At 42.7% G+C, this 13,506-nt stretch overlaps 1 protein-coding gene across 1 annotated transcript in view; it reads right to left on the reverse strand.

Annotated features, from left to right (window-relative positions):
* The window catches only part of LOC130124425 (potassium voltage-gated channel subfamily H member 6-like), a 93,272-nt gene extending 84,829 nt beyond the window's left edge, over positions 1–8,443 (reverse strand). The window contains exons 1-2 of the mRNA XM_056293883.1: positions 8,368–8,443; positions 1,993–2,223 (exon numbers count right to left, since the gene is read on the reverse strand). Coding sequence (XP_056149858.1) covers positions 1,993–2,223; positions 8,368–8,443 — 307 coding nt within the window. The remainder of the gene's footprint in view (positions 1–1,992; positions 2,224–8,367) is intronic.
* Between the last annotated feature and the right edge of the window lie 5,063 nt (positions 8,444–13,506).

Consider the following 13,506-nt stretch of genomic DNA (forward strand, 5'->3'; position numbering starts at 1 on the left):
AATGATCCAAATATGACAGTATCTTGGCAAGTAATGAATTTGTAAACTCGAGTTCCCTGTAGACTTATGTGCATTTAGTGGACTAGCTGCAGGCTAGCACACTCATAATATCCATCCATCCATTAGCCGAACCGCTTATCCTGCTCTCAGGATCGCGGGGATGCTGGAGCCTATCCCAGCAGTCATTGGGCGGCAGGCGGGGAGACACCCTGGTAGTAAATATATGTATTTATTAATCCATTTTTGAGTTTGAGATACTTTATTGATCCCCGTGGAGAAATTATGCTCTGCATTTAACCCATCCTAGCTGTGTAGCTAGGAGCAGTGGGCAGTCGCCGTGCAGCACCTGGGGACCAACTACAGTTCGTCTTGCCATGCCTCGGTCAGGGGTACAGACGGGAGTATTAACCCTCACATCCATGTCTTTTTCATGGTGGGGGAAACCGGAGCACCCGGAGAAAACCCATCGCAGACACGGGGAGAACATGTAAACCCCACACAGAGGACAACCTGGGATGACCCCCAAGGTTTGACAACCCCGGGGTTCAAACCCAGGACCTTAATGCTGTGAGGTGACAGCACTAACCACTGCGCCACTGTGCTGCCCAAGGAATCTTTTACAAGGAAATTTGCCATTTTGCTGCCTATGTTGCACAGACAATAACACAGCATCAGCAACAGAGCAGCACCACTTGGGGAAGCTGAAATGAAGTGCCTTGTACAATGGCAAAATGTTCATGTCTAGGATCCGGAGAAAGTCAACCCTCATCAACCTGGTCTCAACAAGGACAACTCCAAAAGTCTTGGGATTTGAACAGCCACCCTTCTGATTGGCTTGCTTCTCTTAATAGCAGGATATGTGCTGTCCTCAAAGTCTATATGTTAAGATGACTAGCCGTATTGTACAGTATATTCTAACAGTTGGGAGGACCAATTCTCACACATGACCTGGTTCTATTCCATCTATTCCTGTAACCCTCGAGGTGAGCAAGGAAACTGTTAATACCTAGAAATCAAATTTTACAAGATGATTTCAGTCCCAAACAACCTATAAGCTCTTGAAAACAAATGGAAACGTATTCAGCAGTGTAAGATGATTCAATTTGTCTTGATTAAATTACTAAACTACGTTTGACAGCATACTACCTACCAATGTAAATATATATTGAAATATCTGGGAACGGACTGAATTTATGTATGTAAACCTTTTTCTTTCCAAAGCACTTTACAAGTAACGCCTCAAATATTCACACACACACACACACACATACACACACACACACACACACACACACACACACTAATGGCAGTGTTAACCATGCAAGATAACAACCAGCTCATCCGGAGCAGTTGGAGGTTAGGTGTCTTGCTTGGGGACACCTCGACATTTTTGCAAGGAGGAGGCGAGGATCGAACCGGCAACCCTCCAGTTACCGGATGACCTGCACATTTCCTGAGCCATTGCTGCCCATTTTGTACTGTCTTGTATTGACCTGGGAAGCGCTGCTTTGGGAGTTACAGTGCAGTGATCCCCAACATGTACTGTCCACTCAGCTAAAGTCATAGCATGCAGCCTGCCAGAATGAAAACAGCACAGATTGGTCTCCCCTTACATTCTCATAAAAAAACTGCATTATTTTTATTCAACCTTTATTTAATCATGAAGGTCTCATTGAGACAAGGAGTCTAATTTTCAAGAGCGTCCTGACCAAGACTGCAGCTGCACACAGGCATTTAGCATCATGTCATTAAAAAAACAACTCTGATTAAAGATACCGTTTCTGAGGTATCTTGTTGCATTTCCTGGTCTAAGCGATTTACAGCTGATGATGGTGGTGGTGGGGGGGGGGCAAAAGGCAGGTTGTTACTGTAAAAAATGACCTGTCATTATCTTAAAAACCTCAGAGACCTTTTTATGATCCAGCTGAAATATGAACTCTACATCGTCATTACTGCATGTATGGCCTCACTTCCAGAAAATAAATCTCATACCATCTTTGCTGTAGAGGGAGATCTCGACCTTCCTCTCCTCCGCCCCCAGTAGGGCTTTAGCCATCTGGGCTACAGCGGGCCTCTTGGTGTGGGGGCCGTACAGGAAGCTGCAGGTGCAGGGCTTCTGCATCACCTCCGCCCGGGTGTAGCCGCACATCCCGCAGAAGGCATCGTTACAGAAGATGATGGCACAGTTCTCCACGCGCGCGTTGGCAATGATGAATTTTCGATCTGAACAGTGCGGAGGGGGGAGGGATAGAAGGATGCATAGCAGGTGGACAGGAAAGAGGAGGGGAAGGGGGGAGCAACAGAAGAGTGGATTCAAAGTGGGGAAAAATGGCATAAACATTAAAAACTTCGCATAATTCTAACTGTTGAAAAAAATAATGATGAAGGGTGGTTTCAAGACTAAGGGGGCAAGAACACAATCTCAAAAGTGCACCACAAACTCGCACAATACCTAGACATTAGGAAAAGAAACTACTGGACCTCATCAAATAGGACTAATGGCAAAATATCACACACCCACACAACTTGTTGAGGCATGCAGGATTAATATTAAAATACACCCTTGGTTACACACAATGAATCCCTCATTGTGTGAATGGGTTTGTAGATTCTCTCCCTCTCTCTCTCGCTCTCTCTGGTTTTCAACCCATGATGCAAAAAATAGGCGTACTGTCTCTTTAACTGCTTTGCAGTCAGGTGGTGCGCTCTGCGCTAGCCCTCAGTATACTACCAGACCTCTTGGAGAGCGAGACAGTACTAAACATCTGTACATTTAGTAGATAATAATCGCTCTTCATATCAGGGTCAGCACGAGAAAAGATGGGAGGCACTGAACGTTACAGAAATCTCACATAAATCATTGTCACCTTTAAAAACGCATCCAAATTATCGTCATATGATTCACCCGCAGACACACATCAGCAATAACAGCTTCTGTGCAAAAAACAGGGATGCATTTTAGTAGTCGGCTTCTTCAGATGACCCTGGGACCCAGCGGTCTTGGTGGCGATTGTGCGTGGAGGAACGGTTGTCGAGAAAAATCGAAGGGCAGCTAGAACAGCCGACTAATAGCAGGTGCAGTCCAGAACAACAAGGTTAATGTATATAGTTGCTATATCAAAGATTAACGTTTAGTAGGACGCTCTCATGCACTCTACTAAACATCCCTACTACACCTCCCGCCCACATCACCCATGAATGAGTGACCACAATTTGTGACACATAGCCCACACACTGTGGGGAAAAAAATAATATATTGTATACCAGGGAATGATTTTTACATGACATCGCCTGTATCAGAGACAGTCAAAGTGTGTCTGCACATTTATTTCAATAAATATCTTCCTTCTTTCAGCGTTTTCCCCCGTTTTCAGGCAGATTTCATAGATCCCATCAGGACCCTATGAGGGCGGGCTTCAATTGATCCAGTATGGTCTTGTCAATCTGCATACTGATTTGATATATCAATATATTTCAATTAAATTCAAAACTGATATTTCAATAAATATAAAAACACCAATTAAAAACAAAATCAAATTACTTGTCGTTCTGTCTGCGGGCAAAGCAATGGTCTTCCCGTGTGAGTTTGGTAGCTTTCATGTGTTGTGTTACAGTAATCCCCGAACAGTCCCGGGCAGACAGTTTATAAGCGATCAATGTGTTTGCATCGGGGTGTCGTGATTTAAATATCCCAGTGTTGTTGAGAGGGGGGGTCATGACTTGGAAAGGCTGAGAACCGCTGCTCTAACACATGCAGCGACACAGCAGACACAACACACATCCAACAGTCATCTGATTTCTCTCTCGTCACACTAACACATACGTTTCCTTATAGCCTGTCTGTCTGCCGGTCCTTCCCAAACAAGAGAAACAAGATTGATTACCAGATCAGTTGCAGGGATGGGCAACATGATCCAGAAAGGGCCGGTGAGGGTGCAGGTCTTTGTTCCAGCCAAGCAGTTACACACCTAAGTCTACAAATCAAAGTCCTTAGCAAAGACTATTGGCTGACTAATACATAGAATCAGGTGTGTAACTGCTTGGTTGGAACAAAGACCTGCACCCCCACCGGCCCTTTCTGGATCATGTAGCCCAGAGGATCGGATCGGTATTCCTTACGTTTACACTACAACGTCTTAACAGCAGCAAGCAGCAGTTTTGATTCTTATCACTGTCACAGCCCTCCCATCAGGACTCACCCTCCTCGTCCCAGTCTCCCTAATCGACTCTGTGTATAACTGTAGCCCACTGACTTCCACTTTCTACTGCAGCAGTCATACCAGTTTCCTGTTTGTTGGCGTGTGCTTTGTCAATGGCACATTTTTCACGATGCCTGTAAGATTTACCATGGATAAATGTCAACGACATGCATTGTCGACAAACTTTCACCGGCACCTACCAGCAAACGGGTGCAAAGTTTCAAGTTGTACATATCAAGTTATGTCCACAATTCTGTCTGTCTGTCCGCTCATAATTGTGGACGTAACTTGATACGTACAACTTGAAACTTTTCACCCGTTTGCCGGTAGGCGCAGGTGAAAGTTTGTCGACAATTCTGTGCATGTCGTTGACATTTATCCATGGTAAATCTTGCAAGCACCGCGAAAAATAGGCCATTGTCAATAGCACACGCCAACAAACAGGAAACTGGTATGACTGCTGCAGTAGAAAGTGGAAGTCAGTGGACTACAATTATGCACAGAGCCGATTGTCTCCCTTATCTGTCTCCCTTATCTTGGCCACTCCCCCTGTCCCAGTTTCTCTCTCCTGTTTATGTGTATATGTGTGTGCTTCAGGATCCGAGGCAGGTGTGAGGCAGGCAGAGCAGAGGTCCACCACCTGCAATCAATCCTACTCCGTATATACCCAGCCTTGCCACATCCACCTTGCCAGATCATTGTGCCTGCTCTGTTCAGTCTATGTGTCCAGCCGTTAAGTTGGGACACTGCCTCTTTCCTTATCTAAACCTTTCTCTTCGTATTTCCCACAGTCCTGGCTGCTATGCCCAGCCCCTGCCTCCGGTCGTTGGTCTGTCTCCGTGGAACCCCGCTTGTCTTCCTGCTTCCCGGTCTGGTCAAGGTCCCCCTCCCGTGTGTGTTCTTGCCATGGACCCAGTGTCCCCTGTCTGCTCCTCGCTCTACCGGCTCATCGTCTTACCTGGCAGTAAAAGACTTGCTTTACTGAAACCCTGCCTTGAGTCTGTCTGTGTCGGTATATTGGCTTCAGCCTTGCAGCCTCGGTTAACAATCGCCAAACACCCTGATGAATGTGACACCTCAGGAGTTGACAGTTTAGAGTACTAAGCCAATACCAAGACACACTTTTCCACCACCGGGACATGTTGAGATGACAAGATTGAAGACACAACTATCTTACACCAAAGGGGGAGTGACAATTAACACTGGTTAATTGCTGGATGTATTTATTTCTAAGAAAAATCCCGCTCATTGTTCCAGTTGAAGATTCAAAATTTCCATATCCATTTTTTAATACATATGGTTCTGAAAACTAAACCCAAATCACTCAATTTCAGCTTCAACAGTCTAAATATTTGAAATTAAAGAGTTTCAAGGAAATTCATGTTATGTTTAGATCAGTATACACTTAACATAATTTTGCATAGAATTAACTAAAACAGGAATTATGCCTTTTCAAATCCAAAGATAGCATGATGTCATGCAGATCCAATTTGCAAAATAACCTGTCAACGCACTGCAGTGATGCAGTGGTACTTGGGATGTATTGAGCCCGAATTTGGGCAATCTACTGTAGGAACATGCAGAGAAAGGCGGCCCGAAATAACTCACAGGAAGTCACAACACAGGAGTGCCATCCTAATTTAGCACACATACATAAGATTTCAGAAAGGGTTAATGGCAAAACGGGTGTTCCACAATAGACTAGTCCAATTCAGCCAATTCTGATTCTCTCTCCCTTTAAACCCATTTGCCAAAAAGCATCCTACCACAGACACACTGATGAGTGCATATTATGTGGAACAAGTCCTTATTAATTGGAATGATTTGTTTTTCTACAACTGAGGACCGTTTGACTACATTTATTACGGAGCTCCTATAACATTAACCATAAGAATTACATGCCCAACTGTACTCCTTACCCTTACCTTAACCTAATCCTAATTTTAACCTTAACCCTATACCTCAATTGTGTGAGCTGCGCACTTCAGCTCACACAATTATTGACTTGCACCTACCACCTATACAGCCTGCCCTTACAAGTTAGCAAGTAATTCTGTTCACACTTATACATTCATGCAACCTTCATTTATTTGAACTGATAAAGAGAACAGACCAAATTCTCATGCACCCTTACTTATTTTCATTTTTTTTCTTTACGTGTAATCGCTCATATGCAAGATATGCATTCTGCCAATATATTATCCACGGTTCGTTGAAACTGAACCAACAGTTACAATTAATTCACATTGCTTTGTTCACATCTGCGGACATAAAGAGTGACTAAGAGTCAGCTGGCTACTTGGCATGCTCACTTACTCTGGCTTTGTCAACTATTCATGAGCCTGTTGCAAGTCAACAAGCAAAACAATAAATGCAGCAGTTTCCAAAATATGCAGGACTGCAAAGTTGATGGACAAAATTAATCCAGGTAAATAACGGAGCAGAGAAAGTCAGTCGAATCGCTTTTGTTTGCTCTGCGCACCTGACTGCAGCTTAAATGAAACAAAACACACCAGTTGATTTTCAGAAACGTAATGCTTTGCGAAACAGATTTGGGAGCTATTCACAAATATCCAATTTCTAAGTAGATGGAAAGAGAAATAGTCTCCTCATGTGACCTGCGGTTTCTGATCCCTGCCAGACAGACAATGAGCAAACTGACAATAGATTATGTCTTCAAGTTCTAAAATCATCAACAGAAAGCCAGTTTCACCTCACATCTCACCTCCTCTATTCATGCCTAATTTCTAAATTCACTTTTGGTTTTCATACTTCTATCTTTTGTGTTGCATATTGCATGTATCTAGACCCGACTTTTATCTTCAATTTCAACACATTTATCAATGTTTCCAAGTATTTCATGTCATTTATACCTATTTCAGTATTTCTCTTTCATATCTTAATTTGGGCTCTAATTTTCTACCGCTTCTTTTTGAATATTCTTTGCAGGTACGGCTAAAACCAACTGTTTCCATTACCATAGTCATGTGTTTAATTCAAAGCATGAAAAAGTTGGTTTCATCACCTAAAATAACATATTGACTCATACGGATGACTCCTTTCCCTGATCCGACCAACGCATCTTGGATGATTTGGGTCACACTGTGCCTCACTCCTCACTGTACCACATCAGTCGCAGTGCAAGAAGCTTCGATACGCTCCAGCATAGTGGTGAACCTGCAAACCATGACAACGTCCTCTACGTTACAAAGCTACTCAATGAAAGATATTAAGGAGAATCCTTTTGCTATGTCAGTTTTAGTTTTGTGTGCAATTTTGTTATTACCTTTGGATATATCAGAGCTCTGAGCTTTTTGAGAAATCCCCATAGCATACAAAATGTTACCATCATATTATTAATATTGACATAAACATTTAAAAAGAACATTAGCCAACTAGCAACAACCAATACTGCAAATACTTTTACTACTCCTCTTCTTTATAGCAGCAGTGTATAAATAAAGGACTATAGCAGTGTTTTGGCCCATGCACTAAAAATGATGGTGCACTTTATGTACTTTACTGTACATTAGGCTCCTAACGACCATTTCCCAAAGCACAGTGCTGGAGATTTTTTAACATGTTTTCCCCCATACCTTCATTTCAGTACGGCATAGACATCCACTTACAGGTACCTAGTTGAAATCCCTCACAGCGGACACTTATTCACCGTGGTGTTTATCTGATCGGTTGCATATGATTTGAGACGTTTACTGCGGTGCTTAACGTCACTTTGACCGAGAATAAAGTTGGCTAAACGCTCTCTGTGACGGACACAGCGGTTAACTTGTAGAAAATGAGAGTAGGCTAATTAGCTTATGTACATTACTGCAGTGAATTCGGGGGGGCAGTCCGGGAACCACCACGGCCGGGACGCGAACCCGTGTCTCCCACTCCGCGAGCGACAACGTTAACCAGTCGACTAAAGTTGGTCCGACCAACGTGTCTACTTATCCAGGCACGTTACAGTACTATAGCTACGTCATTTGTAGTGAATGGGCTAAAACGTGCAAAAACTGCTGTTTACAAAAAAAAGAAAAAAAAGCAGAAACAGCAATATCGCATCAAACTATAAAGTAAACCATGACCCATTTATATCCATCCTTTGGTGCTGCTATAAACAGAAGATAGGAGGGGGGGGGGGGATGACCAAAAATAAATGTCTTACTTTGCCCCTCGAATTTCCGGATGATGGTGTCCAGGAAGGTGTTCTGGGGCGCCACGTGTCCCCGCCTCACCGGCATGGTTCCGGGTCCGGCTTCGGCTCGCCTCGCTTTCCTTCGTTCCTGAGAGGTGAGTCCGGATATCCCGACGAAATTTTATCTACTTAAATAAAACAAATTCTAAAACCGATTATGATTCATTTCACATTGTTGTTGTTGTTGTTTCTCTCGTTGATTTGAACCCTGTTAAAGATGGTTTAAACCGCTCCAGTCTTCCCCTTTGTCAAACTTGTGTGAGGTTCCGGAGTCGCTCGCTTTGTCATTTGTCTTTTGGACCATTCGGCAGCATCGTCTCTCCTCCCGCTGCCCCCCTCCACATCCACCCCGCTGCCGGAGCAAGGTCCCTTTTATAGCCTCACATCCTCCACTCTTATTGGCTCAGGCTGCAGGTAGGCTATCTGACACAATTATCCCCATTATTACATTTCTAAAGCAAACCATAAATCGCCCCTAGACCCTGGCTTGGATTAAGCAGATAAAGACAATGAAAAAAATGGACTCTTATCTATCTATCTGTCTGTCTGTCTATCTTAATAGTGTCAGTAAAGTTGGAAATATGCCAGTTATATTGTTGGCCTATGAGCCAAAATCCAATCAAAAAATGAAACGGATAGGAAAACACACACACACACACACACCCCTAATTAACCTTAAAATCCTCACATGTTGATCAAATAGGCAAATGTACTACATGTTGTGTGAATACGAGTTCACATTTTAATCACTTGAGAGCATCATTCATCTATGAAGTGACACTGTGGTGAAATCTGGTAGTGATTGTCTGTCTACTAACCTTGACCCTGTGTGTGTGTGTGTGTGTGATTATGCCACCAGTCAGATTTGTTGGCTGTTCAGTCTGAAAAATTAAATGAACACTAATACAACTTTTGTTGTTTGATTTCAGTGTGGCTTTTGATGTAATTGATTATCAATTGCTATTGAAAAAAACATGTGTGTCACAGATTGACTACCCTGGCAGTATTACAGAACGAGAGGTATTTGAACAAATAACATTAGATTCATTATGGTGATTAACTGAAACTGTTGGTCCACTAAATGGAAGCTATTTAAGTCCAGAACTTAATTATTTCTTATGTTTTGTTTACAGATTGACTTACCTGTCATTAATACCACTAATCCGTACATGAGCAACAGGACTGTTGAGTATTTTTGTATACAACCAGTTTGTTATATTTTGAATCATAGAACGCACAAATGCAAGATTTCTTTTCTAAGTTTTCCGTTGTTCAGACCTGTGAATAACAAACCAACACACACAAAAAAATCAAATAGAAAGGTAACACACACAGTACTTGTTCCACCCTGCTTGTTGTATTATACTTCAGAAAACGTGTAATATTACACATCGCAGGATTAACATGAGATCTGTGCATACAAACAGTTCATGTCTGTCTATGCTCAGCGAGAACTGGGAGTTTATCTTGTGGTTTTCAGGTTAGTAGATGAATGTGTGTGTGTGTGTGTGTGTGTGTGTGTGTGTGTGTGTGTGTGTGTGTGTGTGTGTGTGTGTGTGTGTGTGTGTGTGTGTGTGTGTGAACTCACTTTCACTTTGCAAAATGCTGACAATCTTCCACGCTCGGGGACAGCCATGCTCCCACTGAACTGAATGTAAAGCAAGTAGGGAGCACCATCCCATTTACTAGTACTCATGTTGGAGGCTTCCTGTGAAGATTATCTAGTCGGAGGGGGGGGGGGGGTTGAGCCAAAGAACCTCTCATACATCCCTCATTTTTGACATTGTAAAGGATTTCCCATCATGATATGATCTTTTATTGAGGACTTTTTTGGGATTACATGTCTGATGCACCATCAGTTTTTGTTAGTTGGTAGAATTAATAATATAAACTATAGAAAATTGTTCTCCCTCTGATTTTAAGTCAGAAACGGTTCATATCACCTTTCTGCCCATAACACAATTTAAAATACTATTATTCTGTTATCATACTTTTTGTAACTTCATGCACAATATCCGTTTTACCTTGGTCACCTCATTTTGATTTGAGCTAAAACTGCAAAATGACAGAAGCCTAACTTGTTAATTAATAACAGGCATTAAAGGCACAATCTGCAATCCAAATAGAAACTACCAACATTTAAAACATGACTGGAACCTGCTATAACTCCCATATTAAGTGACAGGTCTCTTAGTTCAAATACTAACACTAACACTGAAATTTTAATGGTTTCTGATGCTGTTAAAGATGTTTACATCAGTAGTGTTTGAGAGCAGTGGGGTAAAACAGGCCCATATTTTGAACTACAATTACTCAGGAAAAAAAACAAAACACAAAATGCTTGTTTTCCATCTATAACTCAGAACTTTTAATTATGCCTGTGAATATATGTACATCAATGTATATGGTCAAAAAACTTACAGATTGGGCATTTAAAGGACTTAGGGGGCTCTATTGTCAGAAATGGAATGTGGGGATAGTGAATCAGGAAGTGCGGTGAATTAGCAAGGAGGAAGGGAGGGCAGCTATGAAGAGGATGAAGAGTGGAAAGGCAGCTGGTCCAGATGACATACCTGTGGAGGCATGGAGATGTTTAGGAGAGATGGCAGTGGGGTTTTTAACGAGATTGTTTAACACAATCTTGGAAAGTGAGAGGATGCCTGAGGAGTGGAGAAAAAGCACACTGGCACCAATTTTCAAGAATAAGGGTGATGTGCAGAACTGTAGCATCTACAGAGGTATAAAGTTGATCAGCCACAAGCATGAAGGTATGGGAAAGAGTAATAGAAGCTAGGTTAAGAGGAGAGGTGACGATCAGTGAGCAGCAGTATGGTTTCATGCCATGAAAGAGCACCGCAGATGTGATGTTTGCTTTGAGAATGTTGATGGAGAAGTAGAGAGAAGGCCAGAAGGAGTTATATTGTGTCTTTGTGGATTTAGACAAAGCATATGACAGGGTGCTGAGAGAGGAGGTGTGGTATTGTATGAGGAAGTTGGGAGTTGCAGAGAAGTATGTAGGAGTGGTGAGGGACATGTATGAGGGAAGTGTGACGATGGTGAGGTGTGCGGCTGGAATGACAGATGGGCACAAGGTGAAGGTGGGATTACATCAAGGATCAGCTCTGGCAATGGTGATGGACGAGATCAGGCAGGAGTCTCGGTGGACTATGATGTTCGCGGATGACATTGTGATCTGTAGCGAGAGTAGGGTGCAGGTTGAGGAAAGCCTGGAGAGGTGGAGGTATGCACTGGAGAGAAGAGGAATGAAAGTCAGTATGAGCAAGACGGAATACCTATGTGTGAATGAGAGGGAGGACTGTGGAATGGTGAGGATGCAAGGAGTAGAGGTTACGAAGGTGTATGAGTTTAAATATTTGGGGTCAACTGTCCAACATAACGGGGAGTGCAAAAGAGAGATGAAGAAGAGCGTGCAGACAGGGTGGAGTGGGTGGAGAAGAGTGTCAGGAGTGATTTGTGACAGAAGGGTACCAACAAGAGTTAAAGGGAAGGTTTACAAGATGGTTGTGAGACCGGTTATGCTATATGGTTTGGCGACAGTAGCACTGACGAAAAGACAGGAGGCGGAGGTGGAGGTGGCAGAGTTGAAAATGCTAAGATTTTCGTTGGGAGTGACGAAGAAGGACAGGATTAGGAACGAGTATATTAGAGGAACAGCTCAGGTTGGACGGTTTGGAGACAAAGCAAGAGAGGCAAGATTGAGATGGTTTGGACGTGTGTTCTCTCATTTTTATGTAGAAGTGGCAGCTTGAACTTGGTGGCAGTGGCGGTGATGTGAATGCACCAGCTGGAAGACGAAGAAGATAAATAAGTGGTTGCTGGTGCTGGCTAGCCATGTTGTGTTGTGAGAAGTTTGAGAACCCAAATGTTGACAAATGGAGGATCATACTTATTATTTAGCACAAGAAAAAACAAGCAAGCGTGAATCAGGACAGGCAACAACAGAAAACAAGGATAAACATCGGTGTGGCCTTCCTCTCATGGAAATCACTGATGAAGCACAAATGTTTTCAGAGTGATGCCGAATAGACAGTGACATCTTTTTGGAAGTAGCTACTGGCTCCTGAAGGCCGGCACAGGTTCTCCATGCTTGGAAAGGGAGGGTTGAGTGTAGGGGATTTTGGTTGGTTGCAATCTGCAACCTCACCACTAGATGCCACTAAATCCTTCACACTGGCCCAAGTACTACCCACTAAAAGATGACCACCATGTGGCAGTAGCAATCATGCCTCCCCTGCTGGTGAAATGTGGCAATGGCAGCCCTTAGCTCCACCCAAAGGCACAATCAATCAATCAATCTGCATTTTTATAGCGCTTTTCTAGCTGCAACTTTGTGCAAATGTTTATGCTTTGTGCAAATGTTTATGAAATAAAAAAGGCAAACACGCTATTATTTATACCTGTATATAACAGTGTCTAGCCAAGTGAGGTGGATCTGAGATTTCATGACCAGCAATGCAGAAATAAAAGCACAACATCAAGTTTGAACAAATAGGAAACTTACAGATATAAGCTGTGATGTGTTATAAAAATAATTACTATAACAATGTATTTACATATAACCATTCGTAACATTAAAAAAAATGTAAGGACTGCTCCAATTTCCCCTCCTCACCTCCCTCTCTCCAGTGTCATTTTTCTGGGGATTGGCTTCAAAGTAGGGAAGGGAAGAGGCAGGTTAAAGTTTAGTAATACAGTTTTTTGGGGGTTTTTTTGGTCTCATTATTTAACTGCTAATAAACTTTTTCTCTTCCTGGGAGGCCTGCGGAGGGTTTTCCTCAGAGAGCTGCTCACATGATAGGGACGAGCGAAAGACCCGTTGTTCATCTCTTGGTCCAGCACTGTGTTGGGACACACACACACACACACACACACACAACTTGTATAACACCAAAAGTAGTCTGTTGATATATAAGGAGAAGTGTAGCTGTGGGAGAAAATTACTACAACAACTATGTAGTTTCCCTTCCAAACCTCATTTCCAGATAGTTGTTGATCCAAATTTCACGACCATTTTTGATAGTCCCTTTTCACAGGCATTTGTGATGGCCTGGTATTACAATGTACAATTTCATTTCATTTAGCAGACAA

This window comes from Lampris incognitus, chromosome 14, assembly GCF_029633865.1.
Source record: "Lampris incognitus isolate fLamInc1 chromosome 14, fLamInc1.hap2, whole genome shotgun sequence".
Classification (NCBI taxonomy): domain Eukaryota; kingdom Metazoa; phylum Chordata; class Actinopteri; order Lampriformes; family Lampridae; genus Lampris; species Lampris incognitus.